This window comes from Phyllobates terribilis, unplaced genomic scaffold (genome assembly GCF_046119375.1).
Source record: "Phyllobates terribilis strain yellow unplaced genomic scaffold, ASM4611937v1 Scaffold_14__1_contigs__length_39327217, whole genome shotgun sequence".
NCBI classification, from domain to species: Eukaryota; Metazoa; Chordata; class Amphibia; order Anura; family Dendrobatidae; genus Phyllobates; species Phyllobates terribilis.
The window spans coordinates 22,575,612-22,598,149 of NW_027362774.1; the positions used below are offsets into that span (position 1 = coordinate 22,575,612).

At 47.8% G+C, this 22,538-nt stretch overlaps 1 protein-coding gene across 1 annotated transcript in view; it reads right to left on the reverse strand.

The window, feature by feature from the left end:
- The window catches only part of PEPD (peptidase D), a 289,969-nt gene that overhangs the window by 265,248 nt on the left and 2,183 nt on the right, over window positions 1-22,538 (reverse strand). Inside the window, exons 2-3 of the mRNA XM_073659770.1 lie at window positions 13,980-14,163; window positions 13,163-13,290 (exon numbers count right to left, since the gene is read on the reverse strand). Coding sequence (XP_073515871.1) covers window positions 13,163-13,290; window positions 13,980-14,163 — 312 coding nt within the window. The remainder of the gene's footprint in view (window positions 1-13,162; window positions 13,291-13,979; window positions 14,164-22,538) is intronic.

The window sequence follows — 22,538 nt, forward strand, 5'->3', positions numbered from 1 at the left end:
GAGTTTCAGCTACCAGACATAAGGGAAGGGAAACTAGGGCCATCCCGGGGGCAGGAAAGGGAGTGACGGACCAAGGTGTTATTTTACTTGTGCCAAGCTGTGCCCCTTGTTGTCTTTTAAGGAAAGTCACGCTGTGTGTCGGGTTGGGAGAAACTGGAAACAGCTGGCACCCCACATCTACCATGTGGTTGAGAAACAACCCTGTGCCCATGTGGACAGGGGGTGTCTGTGTAAAACTGTGCCAAGCTGACATTATGTATCCCCCAGGGTGAGTGGAATGTCAAGTTGGTAAAAGTGTGGAGATCGTACCGCGGGACCCCGCCGACGTATTAGTGACGTCAGGTAAGGCTGTGAGGTGCGGTTCTTCACAACCAGCACTAATAAGACTCTAAACTGTTGCTATTCCCATTGTCCCCCTCACCAAATAATCACTGTGCTGTGATTTCCACCATTCAGTGCACGCATCATACAACTGTACACAGCCATGAGAAAATGAAGCACCCAACCTAGAGAGGTGGGAAGAAAAAAACAAAATCCCTACTGATCCCCCCATCAGCTGGCTACCTCTTTACACTGCTGTAATTCTGAACACTTCTCTCAATCTGGCCTCAGATTTTCCCAAGTAAAAAAGACCTTCTGAATTAATATCGCCCGCACAACCATCTCTGCTCTTTCATGCTTCCATACTTATTTTAGCCACTACTCAACTACCTGTAAACTATCCCCCATAGCCACCTTTAAGCCCTGTGCACATACATGGCTCACAGGGCTCCTCATACTGCACCTTTCGCACGAAATATTTACTTGCAGATGTTGAGCTCCATTATGGCTTATACTCGGGTCACATCCGAAGCTACTTCAGAAAAAAGAAAAAATCTGCAACCAAATACTTGCGTGTTCAGTCGCCACAGAGGTACTGCATCTCACCCAGAGGTGTGGTATCTCACTCTCAGGTAAGGATGGAGTTCTGCCCGGGACCCACACACTTGCATCCATTACACTTGAGGAGGGAAGGGCGAGATTGCTCCTAAGGGAGAGCACAGTCCCTGGTCCCTAGCTGGATGGTGGAACCATGTAGTGGGTGTGGGTGGAGGAAGAAGTACAGGGGAGGACTTCAGCAGGAGTATAAAAAGGGGAGCCATCTTGAGAAAGAGAGTTCAGTCTGAGGAGGAGTTCAGTCTGAGGAGAAGGAGTGGGAGCAGGAGCTCTGCTCAGAGAAGCGGGCCTGAGTTGAGAGGGCCAGGAGGAAAGGCTGGAAGAGGAAGGGAGCAGAGGGAAGGTTCCAAGAGGAACAGAGTGGATCCTAGGGGCACGGGATGTGCAGGAAGCCACCCATGCGCCCGAACCTGCAGGAACGTAGAGGGATCAGGCTGGAGAGGGGACCGTCCCCTAACTAGTGGAGAACTACAAAGCTAAGCTAGAAACCGGAGGCTGCTGTACTTGCAAGGTGCAGCTGCCAACAACCACAATTACATCGCCGAAAAGGTGGCCACAGAGGGTCCAGGGGACTGCAGGTCGCCCGACAAGATCCGAGGCTACTGGCTTGGGACACTGATTGTGAGGTGCAGGGCAGGAGGGTGAGAGCCAGAGCAGGAAGACGACAGAGGAAGGCACATAGAACGGGGTCCCGTAATGTACTCCTGAAATACCTGAGGGATTGCTGAACCCATTCCTTGGTGAACACAGGACGACGTGGGCGATTATAATCCGGTAAGTGTAACCTGAGGAACTTAACAACTGTAAGTAAAACCTGAAGACTGCGCCCCACTGTGTCCTAGAATTATTATCTGCGCCATCCCCTGCACTACAGTGCACAGCAACATCTACCTCATTAACCATCACTGCACTGCCCTGGAGCTTAGCTCTACCTGTGGAGAGCTGAACCAACTCTGCTGCGTAACCATCAGCTCCAAGGGATTTGCACCGCAGCGGCGGCTCCTTATAGCCGCATACCACAGGTGGCATCACGAACATTAAACTATAAAATCCCCTTTTATTAACCGCCCTGGGTCACGGACCGGGTCACTGCCACAGTGACATCCCCCAGCACCGACCTGCCCGGCACCGAGTACCCCACAGCCCAGGGGGCGCGTCACTTGGACTCAGCAACACAAACTGCTCAGCCTTTGGAGATGAAATTTTGGGTGAGGATACTTTAAGCATCTAAAGTGGCATTATGGCCTTTACTCCACTCACATCCAAAGCTGCATTAAGATTTCTGTTGGTTACCAAATCAACAGTCTGCTTGCAAAGCCAGCCAATGTACGGAGCATTTGCATTGTACGGATGCACTTCTGCAAATGCTGATCTCAAGTCACAACATGAATTGTGCTCTAGTCACATCCAAAGCTGTCCTGAATTTTAGATACATAATGGAAAATAATTCCACAAAGTTAATACAAGATGAAGCCAAACTGTCAATTTTTAATTTGACCGACAGCATTGCTTATCCAGATCTCCTGCCGGAGGCGCCGAAAGCTGCTCGGACTGGAGAAGGAAAACAATGCTTCCAGTCTTAGATTTTCTTGGGTATTTGCAGATTTTACGAGCAATATGAATTGTAGTCTTGTGGATTGGGGATAAAGCAGAAGTTATCAAGCAAGATGTCGCTGCATTTCTGTTCCTGACATTTAGATTTTCCTGGAAGGAATGATGTAAAAGAGTAAATATTGTCTGAAAGCCGCACATGAAGATGACCCAGGGGAACAGACGCACTCCCACTGTTGCATCTGCCGGGAAAAAAAATGTATTGAGAAGAAGGAGGCGCAGTCGTAAGATATAGAACGGGATAAGGTGACTGAGCGGCCAATTAGAGCCAAGTCAATTAGCGCCAATCAAGCGCTGGATTCCCAGAATGCTCAGAGTTTTGTCAAGTAAACAGATGGACTGTTCCTGAAATCTTCCCTCTTGTTTATATTTTGTAGCAGCAAGAAGAGAAAACAGCAGGAAATGTATACAAATTGTTGTGGAATAATATATTCTGGCCGTCAAGGGACTTTGAGGAGCTGGACCAAAAAACTAAAAACTAATCGAAGAAATTCACAATCCAAAAAGAAGGACAAAGTATGACCTATGAAACTGAACAGGTCTTTAATATTTCATCATCTAACAACTCTGTATGAAAATATACTACTGCCCTATGTACTAGAATATAACTACTATAATACTGCTCCTATGTACAAGAATATAACTACTATAATACTGCCCCTATGTACCAGAATATAACTACTATAATACTGCCCCCTATGTACAAGAATATAACTACTATAATACTGCCCCTATATACAAGAATATAACTACTATAATACTGTCCCCTATATACAGGAATATAACTACTATAATACTGCCCATATGTACCAGAATATAACTACTATAATACTGCCCCCTATGTACAAGAATATAACTACTATAATACTGTCCCCTATATACAGGAATATAACTACTATAATACTGCCCTATGTACTAGAATATAACTACTATAATACTGCCCCTATGCACCAGAATATAACTACTATAATACTGCCCCTATATACAGGAATATAACTACTATAATACTGCCCTATGTACTAGAATATAACTACTATAATACTGCCCCTAAGTACCAGAATATAACTACTATAATACTGCCCCTATGTACTAGAATATAACTACTATAATACTGCCCCTATGTACAAGAATATAACTACTATAATACTGCTCCTATGTACAAGAATATAACTACTATAATACTGTCCCCTATGTACAAGAATATAACTACTATAATACTGTCCCCTATGTACAAGAATATAACTACTATAATACTGCTCCTATGTACAAGAATATAACTACTATAATACTGCTCCTATGTACAAGAATATAACTACTATAATACTGTCCCCTATGTACAAGAATATAACTACTATAATACTGACCTCTATATACAAGAATATAACTACTATAATACTGCCCCCTATGTACAAGAATATAACTACTATAATACTGTCCCCTATGTACTAGAATATAACTACTATAATACTGCCCCTATGTACAAGAATATAACTACTATAATACTGCCCCTATGTACAAGAATATAACTACTATAATACTGCCCCTGAGTACAAGAATATAACTACTATAATACTGCTCCCTATGTACAAGAAAATAACTACTATAATACTGCTCCTATGTACAAGAATATAACTACTATAATACTAAACCCTATGTACCAGAATATAACTACTATAATACTGCCCCTATGTACAAGAATATAACTACTATAATACTGCTCCTATGTACAAGAATATAACTACTATAATACTGCTCCTATGTACAAGAATATAACTACTATAATACTAAACCCTATGTACAAGAATATAACTACTATAATACTGCTCCTATGTACAAGAATATAACTACTATAATACTGCCCCTATGTACAAGAATATAACTACTATAATACTGCTCCTATGTACAAGAATATAACTACTATAATACTGTCCCCTATGTACCAGAATATAACTACTATAATACTGCCCCTATGTACAAGAATATAACTACTATAATACTGCTACTACGTACAAGAATATAACTACTATAATACTGCTCCTATGTACAAGAATATAACTACTATAATACTGCCCCTATGTACAAGAATATAACTACTATAATACTGCCCCCTATGTGCAAGAGTATAACTACTATAAGACTGCTCCTACGTACAAGAATATAACTTCTATAATACTGCCCCCTATGAGCAAGAGTATAACTACTATAATACTGCTCCTATTTACAAGAATATAACTACTATAATACTGCTCCTATGTACAAGAATATAACTACTATAATACTGCTCCTATGTACAAGAATATAACTACTATAATACTGCCCCCTATGTACAAGAGTATAACTACTATAATACTGCTCCTATGTACAAGAATATAACTACTATAATACTGCCCTCTATGTACAACAATATAACTACTATAATACTGCTCCCTATGTACAACAATATAACTACTATAATACTGCTCCTATGTACAACAATATAACTACTATAATACTGCTCCTATATACAAGAATATAACTACTATAATACTGCTCCCTATGTACAAGAATATAACTACTATAATACTGCCCCCTATGTACAAGAATATAACTACTATAATACTGCCCCTATGTACAAGAATATAACTACTATAAAACTACCCCCTATGTACAAGAATATAACTACTATAATACTGCTCCTATGTACAACAATATAACTACTATAATACTGCTCCTATATACAAGAATATAACTACTATAATACTGCCCCCTATGTGCAAGAGTATAACTACTATAATACTGCTCCTACGTCCAAGAATATAACTTCTATAATACTGCCCCCTATGAGCAAGAGTATAACTACTATAATACTGCTCCTATGTACTAGAATATAACTACTATAATACTGACCCCTATGTACCAGAATATAACTACTATAATACTGCCCCTATGTACAAGAATATAACTACTATAATACTGCTCCTATGTACAAGAATATAACTACTATAATACTGCTCCTATGTACAAGAATATAACTACTATAATACTGCCCCCTATGTACAAGAATATAACTACTATAATACTGCCCCTATGTACAAGAATATAACTACTATAATACTGCCCCCTATGTACAAGAATATAACTACTATAATACTGCCCCCTATGTACAAGAATATAACTACTATAATACTGCTCCTATGTACTAGAATATAACTACTATAATACTGCCCCCTATGTACCAGAATATAACTACTATAATACTGCCCCTATGTACAAGAATATAACTACTATAATACAGCTCCTATGTACAAGAATATAACTACTATAATACTGCTCCTATGTACAAGAATAAAACTACTATAATACTGCCCCCTATGTACAAGAATATAACTACTATAATACTGTCCCTATGTACAAGAATATAACTACTATAATACTGCCCCTATGTACCAGAATATAACTACTGTAATACTGCTCCCTATGTACCAGAATATAACTACTGTAATACTGCTCCCTATGTACCAGAATATAACTACTATAATACTGCTCCCTATGTACAAGAATATAACTACTGTAATACTGCTCCTATGTACTAGAATATAACTACTATAATACTGCTCCTATGTACAAGAATATAACTACTGTAGCGCCGGCGTCCCTGCCCTCTGCTAGGCAGGGACGCTGTTCCCCTCACCTCCCTGCTCCGTGCCCGGCGTCCTCCTCCCGCTCTGCTGGCAGCGCGCGCTCCTTCCCGGCCACTGTGCTTAGGGCGCGCGCGCGCGCTCTCCCTCCCTCTTAAAGGGGCCGCGCGCGTCGTCCTAAGGAGTCCCCGGCCAATGGCCGGAGGACTTCACCATATATAAGGCACCTCCTCCAAAATGGAGGTGCCCGAGCAATGTTGTTGCACTGTTCTACTCTGCTTCAGCCCTCAGGTCCCGTTGCCAGTTACCTGCCAGTTACCTGCCTGATTCCTGCCAGAGTCCTGCCAGTTTGCTGTCTGTTTCCTGCCAGTTATTCCTGCTACCTGCTTGCTAGCCTGAGGTCCGACGGTCTGCCTTACAACTCCTGTCAGTCTGTCTAAGGACCAGCTTGCCCGCTCACCTGGGAGCGCACATCAGCTACCTGCCTGCTTGCTAGCCTGAGGTCCGACGGTCTGCCTTTCTACTCCTGTCAGTCTGTCTATGGACCAGCTTGCCCGCTCACCTGGGAGCGCTCCTCCGCTACCTGCCTGCTTGCCTGCCCGGAGGCTCCGCCGTCACGTGCTGTGACCACCAGCTATTCCAGAGACTCTTGCCCGCTCACCTGGGAGCGCTTCTCCGCTACCTGCCTGCTTGCCTGCCCGGAGGCTCCGCCGTCACGTGCTGTGACCACCAGCTATTCCAGAGACTCTTGCCCGCTCACCTGGGAGTGCTTCTCCGCTACCTGCCTGCTTGCCTACCTGGAGGCTTCGCCGTCACGTGCTGTGACCACCTGCTATTCCAGAGACTCTCGCTTGCTCACCTGGGAGCACACATCCTCCATCTGCCTTGCTAGCCTACCTGGAGGTTCAGCCATCACAGGTCGTACCTACCCTTTACCTAGAGACTGCCCCGGTCACTTGCCGTGACCTCCAGCCCGTTCACCCAGAGACTGCCCCGGTCACTTGCCGTGACCTCCAGCCCGTTCGCCCAGAGACTGCCCCGGTCACTTGCCGTGACCTCCAGCCCGTTCACCCAGAGACTGCCCCGGTCACTTGCCGTGACCTCCAGCCCGTTCACCCAGAGACTGCCCCGGTCACTTGCCGTGACCTCCAGCCCGTTCTTCCAGAGACTGTCCCGGTCACTTGCCGTGACCTCCTGCCCGTACACCCAGAGACTGTCCCGGTCACCTGCTGTGACTGCCTGCCTGGTCGGCACCCGCTCTCTTACAAGGACCGCCCCCTTGTATAGTAGCTCAGAGGTTCCGCCTCCTAGACCCGTTACAACTACTATAATACTGCTCCTATGTACAAGAATATAACTACTATAATACTGCCCCTATGTACAAGAATATAACTACTATAATACTGCCCCTATGTACAAGAATATAACTACTATAATACTGACCCTATGTACAAGAATATAACTACTATAATACTGCCCCCTATGTACAAGAATATAACTACTATAATACTGCCCCTATGTACAAGAATATAACTACTCTAATACTGCTCCTATGTACAAGAATATAACTACTATAATACTGCTCCTATGTACAAGAATATAACTACTATAATACTGCCCCTATGTACCAGAATATAACTACTAGAATACTGCCGCTATGTACAAGAATATAACTACTATAATACTGCCCCCTATGTACCAGAATATAACTACTAGAATACTGCCGCTATGTACAAGAATATAACTACTATAATACTGCCCCTATGTACAAGAATATAACTACTAGAATACTGCCCCTATGTACAAGAATATAACTACTAGAATACTGCCCCTATGTACAAGAATATAACTATTATAATAAAATATAGTACAGGATGTGACTCAGGATCAGTAATGTAATGTATGTACACAGTGACTGCACCAGCAGAATAGTGAGTGCAGCTCTATGGGTATAATACAGGATGTGACTCGGGATCAGTACAGCATCAGTAATGTATGTACACAGTGACTGCACCAGCAGAATAGTGAGTGCAGCTCTGGGGTATAATACAGGAGGTAACTCAGGATCAGTAATGTAATGTATGTACACAGTGACTGCACCAGCAGAATAGTGAGTGCAGCTCTGGGGTATAATACAGGAGGTAACTCAGGATCAGTAATGTAATGTATGTACACAGTGACTGCACCAGCAGAATAGTCAGTGCAGCTCTGGGGTATAATACAGGATGTAACTCAGGATCAGTAATGTAATGTATGTACACAGTGACTGCACCAGCAGAATAGTGAGTGCAGCTCTGGAGTATAATACAGGATGTAACTCAGGATCAGTAATGTAATGTATGTACACAGTGACTCCACCAACAGAATAGTGAGTGCAGCTCTGGAGTATAATACAGGATGTAACTCAGGATCAGTACAGGATCAGTAATGTAATGTATGTACACAGTGACTGCACCAGCAGAATAGTGAGTGCAGCTCTGGAGTATAATACAGGATGTAACTCAGGATCAGTAATGTAATGTATGTACACAGTGACTCCACCAACAGAATAGTGAGTGCAGCTCTGGAGTATAATACAGGATGTAACTCAGGATCAGTACAGGATCAGTAATGTAATGTATGTACACAGTGACTGCACCAGCAGAATAGTGAGTGCAGCTCTGGAGTATAATACAGGATGTAACTCGGGATCAGTACAGGGTAAGTAACAGATGCATTTATAGAGTTGATGAAGTATGGTGATTATTTTTGGAGCCATTACACATCTGATAATATCAGTGGTGAATAATCTCTAATCAACACTTCTGTCTGTGCCACCTTCCTCCACAGACTATTCGCAGGGACAGTTCTGTGTTACTCTGGTTACAGTGAGGACCGGCACCTTATTTTCGCATTGACAGAAAATTAACATTTTTAACATGAAGCAAATTAGAGGCTTGTAAACGAGGGTTGACAGCTCCACTTATCAAATGCATAACTCACCCTCATTTTTCCATTAGTGGATTACATGTAAATGCCTATTAATGGGATCACTCGCATGTCTTCATGTTAAAGCGCAGGATGCATTTCCAATCAAGCACTTAAAGATAATGATATTAAGAGCCGCTGAACCGATGCGACGGAGCATCTGTTGCACAATATGTTGCACTTTCTGAATATCTCTGATCAATGTATTGAGTCATTGTGACATTTAGAATTAATGAGAAGTAAATGGCAGCGTTATTTTAATTAGACAAATTGCGGAAAACACGACTAAGTTAATGGTTAATTTAATTATGGAGAATTAGCCCCTTCTCTCCTTACCTGCCGGACCCGGCATAAGAAATCAATCATTTATTAGTGGCAGTAACCAGGAGCGGAGCGAGAGGAATCGAGCGGCACATGCTGTTAATGTAAGTGGAATATGACCACTTCTATAATCCTAGAGAGTCCTGAGGATTAGTATACAAATCCTGCCATGTACTGAGGGCACAGAAAAGTCAGGAGTCTTGTGTGGTCACCCCTCCATTGTATAGGGGATCCGTTCTGCAACCCCCTTAGAATAGTCAGATCAGGGAGGGTTAGACATCCGGCAACCCCACCCATCAGCTGACTGCAGCACCACCGCCAGCCGGGTGTTAGTAGGGAAAGCACACTGTGTAATGGCGCGAGAGGAGAGGAGGGAGAGCGCGAGAGGAGAGGAGGGAGAGAGGAGAGGAGGGAGAGGGAGAGAGGAGAGGAGGGAGAGGGAGAGAGGAGAGGAGGGAGAGTGCGAGAGGAGAGGAGGGAGAGCGCGAGAGGAGAGGAGGGAGAGCGCGAGAGGAGAGGAGGGAGAGGGAGAGAGGAGAGGAGGGAGAGGGAGAGAGGAGGGAGAGCGCGAGAGGAGAGGAGGGAGAGCGCGAGAGGAGAGGAGGGAGAGCGCGAGAGGAGAGGAGGGAGAGCGCGAGAGGAGAGGAGGGAGAGCGCGAGAGGAGAGGAGGGAGAGCGCGAGAGGAGAGGAGGGAGAGCGCGAGAGGAGAGGAGGGAGAGCGCGAGAGGAGAGGAGGGAGAGCGCGAGAGGAGAGGAGGGAGAGCGCGAGAGGAGAGGAGGGAGAGCGCGAGAGGAGAGGAGGGAGAGCGCGAGAGGAGAGGAGGGAGAGAGGAGAGGAGGGAGAGCGCGAGAGGAGAGGAGGGAGAGCGCGAGAGGAGAGGAGGGAGAGGGAGAGAGGAGGGAGAGCGCGAGAGGAGAGGAGGGAGAGCGCGAGAGGAGAGGAGGGAGAGCGCGAGAGGAGAGGAGGGAGAGCGCGAGAGGAGAGGAGGGAGAGCGCGAGAGGAGAGGAGGGAGAGGGAGAGAGGAGAGGAGGGAGAGCGCGAGAGGAGAGGAGGGAGAGCGCGAGAGGAGAGGAGGGAGAGCGCGAGAGGAGAGGAGGGAGAGCGCGAGAGGAGAGGAGGGAGAGCGCGAGAGGAGAGGAGGGAGAGGGAGAGAGGAGAGGAGGGAGAGGGAGAGAGGAGGGAGAGCGCGAGAGGAGAGGAGGGAGAGCGCGAGAGGAGAGGAGGGAGAGCGCGAGAGGAGAGGAGGGAGAGCGCGAGAGGAGAGGAGGGAGAGCGCGAGAGGAGAGGAGGGAGAGCGCGAGAGGAGAGGAGGGAGAGCGCGAGAGGAGAGGAGGGAGAGCGCGAGAGGAGAGGAGGAAGAGAGGAGAGGAGGGAGAGCGCGAGAGGAGAGGAGGGAGAGCGCGAGAGGAGAGGAGGGAGAGGGAGAGAGGAGGGAGAGCGCGAGAGGAGAGGAGGGAGAGCGCGAGAGGAGAGGAGGGAGAGGGAGAGAGGAGGGAGAGCGCGAGAGGAGAGGAGGGAGAGCGCGAGAGGAGAGGAGGGAGAGGGAGAGAGGAGGGAGAGCGCGAGAGGAGAGGAGGGAGAGCGCGAGAGGAGAGGAGGGAGAGCGCGAGAGGAGAGGAGGGAGAGCGCGAGAGGAGAGGAGGGAGAGGGAGAGAGGAGAGGAGGGAGAGCGCGAGAGGAGAGGAGGGAGAGCGCGAGAGGAGAGGAGGGAGAGCGGAGAGGAGGGAGAGAGGAGAGGAGGGAGAGGGAGAGAGGAGAGGAGGGAGAGGGAGAGAGGAGAGGAGGGAGAGGGAGAGAGGAGAGGAGGGAGAGAGGAGAGGAGGGAGAGAGGAGAGGAGGGAGAGAGGAGAGGAGGGAGAGAGGAGAGGAGGGAGAGAGGAGAGGAGGGAGAGAGGAGAGGAGGGAGAGAGGAGAGGAGGGAGAGAGGAGAGGAGGGAGAGAGGAGAGGAGGGAGAGAGGAGAGGAGGGAGAGAGGAGAGGAGGGAGAGAGGAGAGGAGGGAGAGAGGAGAGGAGGGAGAGAGGAGAGGAGGGAGAGAGGAGAGGAGGGAGAGAGGAGAGGAGGGAGAGAGGAGAGGAGGGAGAGAGGAGAGGAGGGAGAGAGGAGAGGAGGGAGAGAGGAGAGGAGGGAGAGAGGAGAGGAGGGAGAGAGGAGAGGAGGGAGAGAGGAGAGGAGGGAGAAAGGAGAGGAGGGAGAAAGGAGAGGAGGGAGAAAGGAGAGGAGGGAGAAAGGAGAGGAGGGAGAAAGGAGAGGAGGGAGAAAGGAGAGGAGGGCGAGAGGGAGAGCGGGCGAGAGGGAGAGCGGGCGAGAGGGAGAGCGGGCGAGAGGGAGAGCGGGCGAGAGGGAGAGCGGGCGAGAGGGAGAGCGGGCGAGAGGGAGAGCGGGCGAGAGGGAGAGCGGGCGAGAGGGAGAGCGGGCGAGAGGGAGAGCGGGCGAGAGGGAGAGCGGGCGAGAGGGAGAGCGGGCGAGAGGGAGAGCGGGCGAGAGGGAGAGCGGGCGAGAGGGAGAGCGGGCGAGAGGGAGAGCGGGCGAGAGGGAGAGCGGGCGAGAGGGAGAGCGGGCGAGAGGGAGAGCGGGCGAGAGGGAGAGCGGGCGAGAGGGAGAGCGGGCGAGAGGGAGAGCGGGAGAGAGGGAGAGAGGGAGAGCGGGTGAGAGGGAGAGCGGGGGAGAGGGAGAGCGGGAGAGCGGAGGAGCGGGAGCGCAAGAGAGGGAGCGCAAGAGAGGGAGAGCAAGAGAGGGAGAGCAAGAGAGGGAGAGCAAGAGAGGGAGAGCAAGAGAGGGAGAGCAAGAGAGGGAGAGCAAGAGAGGGAGAGCAAGAGAGGGAGAGCAAGAGAGGGAGAGCAAGAGAGGGAGAGCAAGAGAGGGAGAGCAAGAGAGGGAGAGCAAGAGAGGGAGAGCAAGAGAGGGAGAGCAAGAGAGGGAGAGCAAGAGAGGGAGAGCAAGAGAGGGAGAGCAAGAGAGGGAGAGCAAGAGAGGGAGAGCAAGAGAGGGAGAGCGGTAGACAAATCTGCAGCAAGTTAATTCTTTCAGTATTATTTCACCCATAGGAAGCAAAGTGAAGCTGCAAAAATAACCTCTTTAAAGTTAATGTGTCATCAGAAAACGACCTATTGTTTAAATTAGGCTCTTTGTGTTACATGCAATGTTGTTTTTCCATATTATATTCTTTGTTAAAATTAAATAAATTAGAAATTTGGCAATTCTCACACCGGCCACTGAGGCTCATTTTACACTAACTTCCTGCTGTTCAGGAAATCCACACACACATTAGTCACAATGGTCAGACTCCGACCCTATCTTTTATACTGAAGCATCTAATGAGCGCGTGCAGTTTACTGTGAAGCGAAGAGGAGCAGGGTCAGCTGAGTCATCGCCTATTGTGATTGGTAGATCTTGGTGTATAGAGGTGTTATAAGTCATTGTAATCCTGCCTCTGATGAGAATAAGATTGCTGAAAACTCTCTAATAGGACAAGAAGTATAAAAAAAAAAAACATTTCTATTTTGCATCCGTGTCCAGACGAGAGGACTTCCCCATTGATGACACGGTCAGTGCCGATATGGGCGACTGTTCTGTCACTGAGGGGGTTATATACCCCTAATAATAAAGACAGACGGTATCGCTATTGATAGCTCCTGCCTTTGTTCTGCACCAGCACCTGCCTGCTCATGAAATACAACCTTATTAGTGGTGGTTAATATTTCTTACTTCCCCATCCACACGGCGTAGCTCTCCGGGAGCTTAGGCACAAAAATGATAGATCTCCCTGTATTGACATCAATGGCTCCATAGCACCCCGACTCGGTCACTCCAAACGCCCAGTGAAAGAAGGACTCCTGAGGGTTAAATGAGGAAAAGCAAACATTGATATCACCAAGTCATAAGTAATACCTAGAAGTATACATATATACTACACAATGTATATATACATATTGCATATGATATCAACTCCGATCATACTATAGTTAATGGATCTGTAAGGCTTTAGTATTTTCGACTGCAAGAGGGATACGACTGGGAGCTGTCAAAAATAGCAGAACCCATTTGGAACCTTGAAAGCCAAGGACTTGCTGATAAGCTATGGAGTGGGTATTTAACATTTACTTACATGGTATGGCGCCACCTAGTGATCAAAGTCTATATCAATGTGCACGTCTAACTTCTGAGCTGAATGCGGATGGTCACACATGCTCAGTCACTCTCCCTATAGCCAGGTGCTTGCATACAGATCGTCTGTTCTCTGCAGAGTAGCCAAGAGTTATCTCTTTCTGCCAGCTTGTCAGATAAGGAGCAGAACCTCTATAGCGCACGGCAGTAGAGCGGAGAAGGCCGCTTCTATGTCAGCTTCCAGAAGGGGAAGGAGACTGATTGAACATAGAGCTCGCCTCCAGCAGTATAGAGGGAGACATGGAATGATAAAATGATTTACACACACACACTATAAATTAGATTACAACAGCTGTTAATCATATAACTACCAGGTATGGATTGACAGTCTCATTACCTACTATATAAGAACACTCACCTGACGGAAGAGGACACCGGTGTCTGTGCAGTATCTATTGGCCTCCTCCCCGCCTTGTAAGACCAGGATGGCGTCTTTGGGGACATCAGAGTTGTTCCTCAGTCTGTCGCAGAGACGTTTTCTGTTCAGGGCGAACAGAGCAGCTGGCACTCTCAGCGTTTCATTCCCCAGCCAATAAGATGGTCTAAGGGAGGAGGACAAAGTGATGCGGATGAATATACCACATTAATTAATGGAAATGAAGGAGCACAGTCATCATTTCAGAAGATTGTACATTGGATACCTTGTCATACAGAGAATTCGGTACATACGCATCATAAACGGGAGCCTTTTTTTATATACAGTACAGACCAAAAGTTTGGACACACCTTCACATTTAAAGATTTTTCGGTATTTTCATGACTATGAAAATTGTACATTCACACTGAAGGCATCAAAACTATGAATTAACACATGTGGAATTATATACTTAACAAAAAAGTGTGAAACAACAGAAAATATGTCTTATATTCTAGGTTCTTCAAAGTAGCCACCTTTTGCTTTGATGATTGCTTTGCACACTCTTGGCATTCTCTTGATGAGCTTCAAGAGGTAGTCACCGGAAATGGTCTTCCAACAATCTTGAAGGAGTTCCCAGAGATGTTTAGCACTTGTTGGCCCTTTTGCCTTCACTCTGCGGTCCAGCTCACCCCAAACCATCTCGATTGGGTTCAGGTCTGGTGACTGTGGAGGCCAGGTCATCTGGCGTAGCACCCCATTACTCTCCTTCTTGGTCAAATAGCCCTTACACAGCCTGGAGGTGTGTTTGGGGTCATTGTCCTGTTGAAAAATAAATGATGGTCCAACTAAATGCAAACCGGATGGAATAGCATGCCGCTGCAAGATGCTGTGGTAGCCATGCTGGTTCAGTATGCCTTCAATTTTGAATAAATCCCCAACAGTGTCACCAGCAAAGCACCCCCACACCATCACACCTCCTCCTCCATGCTTCACGGTGGGAACCAGGCATGTAGAGTCCATCCGTTCACCTTTTCTGCGTCGCACAAAGACACGGTGGTTGGAACCAAAGATCTCATATTTGGACTCATCAGACCAAAGCACAGATTTCCACTGGTCTAATGTCCATTCCTTGTGTTCTTTAGCCCAAACAAGTCTCTTCTGCTTGTTGCCTGTCCTTAGCAGTGGTTTCCTAACAGCTATTTTACCATGAAGGCCTGCTGCACAAAGTCTCCTCTTAACAGTTGTTGAAGAGATGTGTCTGCTGCTAGAACTCTGTGTGGCATTGACTTGATCTCTAATCTGAGCTGCTGTTAACCTGCGATTTCTGAGGCTGGTGACTCGGATAAACTTATCCTCAGAAGCAGAGGTGACTCTTGGTCTTCATTTCCTGGGGCGGTCCTCATATGAGCCAGTTTCTTTGTAGCGCTTGATGGTTTTTGCAACTGCACTTGGGGACACTTTCAAAGTTTGCCCAATTTTTCGGACTGACTGACCTTCATTTCTTAAAGTAATGATGGCCACTCGTTTTTCTTTACTTAGCTGCTTTTTTCTTGCCATAATACAAATTCTAACAGTCGATTCAGTAGGACTATCAGCTGTGTATCCACCAGACTTCTGCACAACACAACTGATGGTCCCAACCCCATTTATAAGGCAAGAAATCCCACTTATTAAACCTGACAGGGCACACCTGTGAAGTGAAAACCATTTCCGGTGACTACCTCTTGAAGCCCATCAAGAGAATGCCAAGAGTGTGCAAAGCAGTCATCAAAGCAAAAGGTGGCTACTTTGAAGAACCTAGAATATATGACATATTTTCAGTTGTTTCACACTTTTCTGTTAAGTATATAATTCCACATGTGTTAATTCATAGTTCTGATGACTTGAGTGTGAATGTACAATTTTCAAAGTCATGAAAATACAGAAAAATCTTTAAATGAGAAGGTGTGTCCAAACTTTTGGTCTGTACTGTAGGTCAGACGTTTCCTGTAGTTCTTGACCAGGTTTGCACACACTGCAGCAGGGATTTTGGCCCCCTCCTCCGTAGAGATCTTCTTCAGATCTTCCAGGTTTCGGGGCTGCCGCTGGACAACATTGAGTTTCAGCTCCCTCCAAAGATTTTCTATTGGCTTCAGGTCTGGAGACTGGCTAGGCCACTCCAGGACTTTGAAATGCTTCTTATGGAGCCACTCCTTAGTTGCCTTGGCTGTGTGCTTCGAGTCATTGTCATGTTGGAAGACCCAGCCACAACCCATCTTCAATGCTCTTATTGAGGGAAGGAGGTTGTTGGCCAAAATCTCACGACACAGGACCCCACCCATCCTCCCTTCAATACGGTGCAGTCGTCCTGTCCCCTTTGCAGAAAAGCACCCCCAAAGTATGATGCTTCCCTCACCATGCTTCACGGTTTGGACGGTGTTTTGGGGATTGTAAGCATCCTTCTTCTTCGTTCAAACACGGCGAGTGGAGTTGATACCAAAAAGTTCTATTTTGCTCTCATCTGACCACATGACCTTCTCCAATGCTTCCTCTGGATCAATCAGATGGTCACTGGCGAACTTCAAACGGGCGTAGACTTGTGCTGGCGTGAGCAGGGGGACCTTGCGTGCCCTGCAGAATTTTAATACATGAAGGCGTAGTGTGTTACTAATGGTAATGTTTGAGACTGTGGTCCCAGCTCTCTTCTGGTCATTTACCAGGTCCTCCTGTGTAGTTCTGGGCTAATACCTGTTTTCTCAGAATCATCCTTACTCCATAAGGCGAGATCGCATGGAGCCCTATACAGAGAAGATTGACAGTCATCTTGTGTTTCTTCTATTTTCTAATAACTGTGCCAACAGTTGTTGCCTTCTCACCAAGCAGCTTTCCTATTGTCCTGTAGCCCATCCCAGCCTTTTGCAGGTCTACAATTTTGTCCCTGATGTCCTTAGACAGCTCTTTGGTCTTGACCATGATAGAGAGGTTGGAGTGTGATTGATTGAGTTGGTGGACAGGTGTCTTTTATACAGCTAACGAGTTCAAACTGGTGCAATTAATACAGGTAATGAGTGCAGACTAGGAGGGCTTCTTATAGAAAAACCTAACAGGTCTGTGACAGCCAGAATTCTTGCTGGTTGGTACGTGATCCAATACTTATTTCATGCAATAAAATACAAATAAATTATGTAAAAATCATACAATGTGATTTACTAGATTTTTTTTTAAGATTCTGTCTCTCACGGTTGAAGTGTACCTACGATAAAAATTATAGACCTCTCCATTCTTTGTAGGTGGGAAAACTTGCAATACTGGCAGTGTATCAAATACTTATTTTCCCCACTATAGTTATTGTTAGTTCATTTCCTCTATGAAGGAAAGTGAGGGCAGTGATTCCCGGCAGGTAATCCCATGAATGGATGACCGAGTGATACCATATGAGGTCTGTCGGGAAATAAAATGCAGCAGCATACAGGCATTAATGGCAGTCTGTACTCTGCACCCCAATACTCTTAAGTCTTTGGGGGCTGGACCATTTCCATTCCCATTAGTTCAGTGGTCTTAACGGCACTAAAAGGGTTGGCAGGGGCATGAACTATGATCTGATGTGGGAGAGCGACAAGGTTAATGTGCAAAGAACCATTTACAATAATTGATAAGAAAACTGATCCCCTTATGTTTGATTTATAAACGTCACTGATTGTGGTTATTTACAATAAGATAATGGAGAATGTACCGAGGTGATAATTACTCTGCCTCCAGCTGTGGCCCGCCATGAGATCCACCGGGAAACCCAACCGGAAGGGCGTAGCGCCATGCACGAACGACGTTACGTAATTTACTATCTCTAACATGTGATTAATCCCTTTAAGCCTGGTGATTTTACAAATAAAAAAAATAAATCACACGTAATCTGCATCTCCACTCCCATCCCACAATGTCACACTAGCAGGGTTCCAGAAAGCTGAGATTTAAAGGAGTTTTCCGGCCCTAAGCTACAAATCTGCAGTCACTGTATGTGACTGAAGACTTCTAAATCCTCACATCGCGCACACTGCATGCTGTCAGGATTCTCTGTTGTGATTTGCATACATGCGGTCACGTGCCGACTAGACGTGCGCGGCCTTGCTCAATGCAAGTGAATTGATTGAGGCCGGACACGTCTAGTCGGAATGTGGCCAGAAGTATGCAAATCGAATATTTGTGGTCACATGATTGCCCACTCCCGGAACTGGAGAATCCTGACAGTGCACAGCGTCCACGATGTGAGGATTCACATAGAGTGACTGCAGACTTGTAGCTTAAGGCCACATAACCCCTTTAAGAAGATGTTTGTTGGCGAATTCTTACACTTTGGAGCGTCTTTCGCTGTGATACCTGTGTCACGGAGATTATCTTGGGGTCTCGCCCCAACTAATGAATGAGCAGTTTTACGGGGTCACCATGAAGTAAAGTAAACTGGCTATGCAGTATGCGGACCTCTGAAGAAGAAACTTATATCTAAAACTTCCTTAAAGGGGTTTTCCATCACTATAATACCGAAGGACTATCTTTAAGAATACGTTGTCAATATCAGAACGTTGAAGGTCCGACACCCGGCAGAAGCACCAATAGTTAGTTAGCAGCTCCGAAAGGGGAAGGATGTAAACAGTGTACGGATAGGAATAGCACAGCGCCGAACATTGTGTAGTGGCCACTCCTGGGTACTGCAGCTCAACGCCCATTCATCCTCAATATTGCAGCACTCGGCAATCTCCAACAGTCGACGTATTCAATCCTGGCGGTAGACATAAAGAATTGGGGATCCCCTGTTCTAGTGATTTGTGGGAACAGACTTTTATTATACAAAGCTGGAGGAAAACTGCAGTTTTCCCCCTTGAGGACTTGGCTTGTCTAATACAAAGGGTTTGACCATTAAAACCTAATTTATTGTGATCCCCACTTACACCAGCTTGACCCCCAAACTAAAGCCAAGTTCCCACGGTGCAAAAATACAGAGAATTTTCTGCTGCATTTGACAGCGATGGAGATTTCTTAAAATCTCATGGAGACGCTGCTAAACATATCCACAGGGTAAACTGAAAGGAGCCGAGGGTCTAAGAGCAGCAAAGTGTCAATGTTGGTTGCAAAATTCACTTATTTTAGGAAGCAAAGGGATAAAATATGCTCCCGATATCTGCCTGTCTGGGTAATGGGGAGGCCCGCAGTGGAGATGCTACGTGGGAACATCCAGGGAGCAAAAAAACTACAGGTGAAAATGCTGATAAATACACATTGAGGAAATGCTCGTTCTGCAACTATCTCATAGCAGAAGTTGAATGGACGCTTTCTGCGATGTGGTCCCCGTCTGCAGTCACACAGAGGTCACGTCTCTGGCTTCATTACAGGAACGCAGTGAAATATAGGAACATTACAAACCGCACAGAAGTTGCAGCCTCGTGCTTTTTATACAGGTCGCGTCAGTGCGGGTTACGCAAGTGTCCATATAGCACGAGGTGCATTGTCTAGGCAAGGGTCGCTCGGGGACACAGAGGTCTTATGTGATGTTCTCATACTGAATCTTATCCCCCCCAGCACATAATATAAAGGGGTCCATCTTACTTTGCTGCATATTGAGTAGATTTGTCATAAATCAGTTTTTATTAGTGCTTCTTTAAGAATTAAATTAAAAAAAAAAAGAAATGAGATAAAATAACTTGGGGTCAGCAGGATGCGATTAGCAGAGAATTACTCTTTATGGAGGAGCGGAGACGTCTTAATGCTCACGCAGCACAATTCAGGCAATAAAGCCGGCACATTGGCATTTTCCACATTTATTGATTTGCACAAAGCAATTCAATTAGTTACTTATTGAAAAAAAACATCCCCAACACTTCTGCTGCTGCCGGGAAGAAGCCGCCACAGCAGCGATGCACCAGACACTGAAGACGACAGTGGTGTAAGCTGCACGGCACCGAGAAGTCAAACATCAGGGAATTGCTCTATATGCACTGGGCTAATCAGAAATCCACAGCAGCTGGCAGGGAATGCTGGGAATTGTAGTTCTGCCACAGCTGGCAGGAGATGCTGGGAATTATAGTTCTGCCACAGCTGGCAGGAGATGCTGGGAATTATAGTTCTGCCACAGCTGGCAGGAGATGCTGGGAATTGTAGTTCTGACAGATGTTGGTGCACAGTGAAAATTGCATTTTTATAGCAGATGTTGGAGGAGCTGGGAGTTGTGGCTCCACGAGAGCTAGGAGGACACGCTGGGAGTTGTGGCTCCACGAGAGCTAGGAGGACACGCTGGGAGTTGTGGCTCCACGAGAGCTAGGAGGACACACTGGGAGTTGTGGCTCCACGAGAGCTAGGAGGACACGCTGGGAGTTGTGGCTCCACGAGAGCTAGGAGGACACGCTGGGAGTTGTGGCTCCACGAGAGCTAGGAGGACACGCTGGGAGTTGTGGCTCCACGAGAGCTAGGAGGACACGCTGGGAGTTGTGGCTCCACGAGAGCTAGGAGGACACGCTGGGAGTTGTGGCTCCACGAGAGCTAGGAGGACACGCTGGGAGTTGTGGCTCCACGAGAGCTAGGAGGACACACTGGGAGTTGTGGCTCCACGAGAGCTAGGAGGACACGCTGGGAGTTGTGGCTCCACGAGAGCTAGGAGGACACGCTGGGAGTTGTGGCTCCACGAGAGCTAGGAGGACACGCTGGAGTTGTGGCTCCACGAGAGCTAGGAGGACACGCTGGGAGTTGTGGCTCCACGAGAGCTAGGAGGACACGCTGGGAGTTGTGGCTCCACGAGAGCTAGGAGGACACGCTGGGAGTTGTGGCTCCACGAGAGCTAGGAGGACACGCTGGGAGTTGTGGCTCCACGAGAGCTAGGAGGACACGCTGGGAGTTGTGGCTCCACAAGAGCTAGGAGGACACGCTGGGAGTTGTGGCTCCACGAGAGCTAGGAGGACACGCTGGGAGTTGTGGCTCCACGAGAGCTAGGAGGACACGCTGGGAGTTGTGGCTCCACGAGAGCTAGGAGGACACGCTGGGAGTTGTGGCTCCACGAGAGCTAGGAGGACACGCTGGGAGTTGTGGCTCCACGAGAGCTAGGAGGACACGCTGGGAGTTGTGGCTCCACGAGAGCTAGGAGGACACGCTGGGAGTTGTGGCTCCACGAGAGCTAGGAGGACACGCTGGGAGTTGTGGCTCCACGAGAGCTAGGAGGACACGCTGGGAGTTGTGGCTCCACGAGAGCTAGGAGGACACGCTGGGAGTTGTGGCTCCACGAGAGCTAGGAGGACACGCTGGGAGTTGTGGCTCCACGAGAGCTAGGAGGACACGCTGGGAGTTGTGGCTCCACGAGAGCTAGGAGGACACGCTGGGAGTTGTGGCTCCACAAGAGCTAGGAGGACACGCTGGGAGTTGTGGCTCCACAAGAGCTAGGAGGACACGCTGGGAGTTGTGGCTCCACAAGAGCTAGGAGGACACGCTGGGAGTTGTGGCTCCACAAGAGCTAGGAGGACACGCTGGGAGTTGTAGCTCCACAAGAGCTAGGAGGACACGCTGGGAGTTGTAGCTCCACAAGAGCTAGGAGGACATGCTGGAAGTTGTAGCTCCACAAGAGCTAGGAGGACATGCTGGGAGTTGTAGCTCCACAAGAGCTAGGAGGACATGCTGGGAGTTGTAGCTCCACAAGAGCTAGGAGGACATGCTGGGAGTTGTGGCTCCACAAAAGCTAGGAGGACATGCTGGGAGCTGTGGCTCCACAAGAGCTAGGAGGACACGCTGGGAGTCGTAGCTCCACAAGAGCTAGGAGGACATGCTGGGAGTTGTGGCTCCACAAAAGCTAGGAGGACATGCTGGGAGCTGTGGCTCCACAAGAGCTAGGAGGACATGCTGGGAGCTGTGGCTCCACAAGAGCTAGGAGGACACGCTGGGAGTTGTGGCTCCACGAGAGCTAGGAGGACATGCTGGGAGCTGTGGCTCCACAAGAGCTAGGAGGACATGCTGGGAGTTGTGGCTCCACGAGAGCTAGGAGGACATGCTGGGAGCTGTGGCTCCACAAGAGCTAGGAGGACATGCTGGGAGTTGTGGCTCCACGAGAGCTAGGAGTACATGCTGGGAGTTGCAGTGGTTCCACTATGAGAAACTCTTCCACAAGTTGACGCCTTTCGGTCCCTGCCTCTTTCTGGTCCGGTCTTGAATAAACACAAGTAAACAAATGGGGAGAGTGTCTGTACAGGGCACAAAGCCTGTGTTAGGGGAAGATGGGGGGCAGCGCCTGTGCTCGAGAGGGGGGTGGTGGGAAAGCATCCGTGCCGGGAAGGGGGCACCACGTTCATTCTGGGAGGGTGGTATAGCGCCTGTGCTGAGGAAAGGGGGGGCAGCGTACGTGCCGGGGATTGGGGACAGTGTCTGTGCAGAGGAAGGGGGGGGTAACGTCCGTATAGCTGAGAGGAGGGGAGACGTCCGTGCAGACGAAAGGAGAGGGGGGCGTCCCGTGCAGACCAAAGAAGAGGGGGGGACGGGGACGTCCGTACTGACCAAAGGAGGAGGGGGGGGGGGGACGTGCAGACCAAAGAAGAGGAGGGGGGTGTCCGTGCA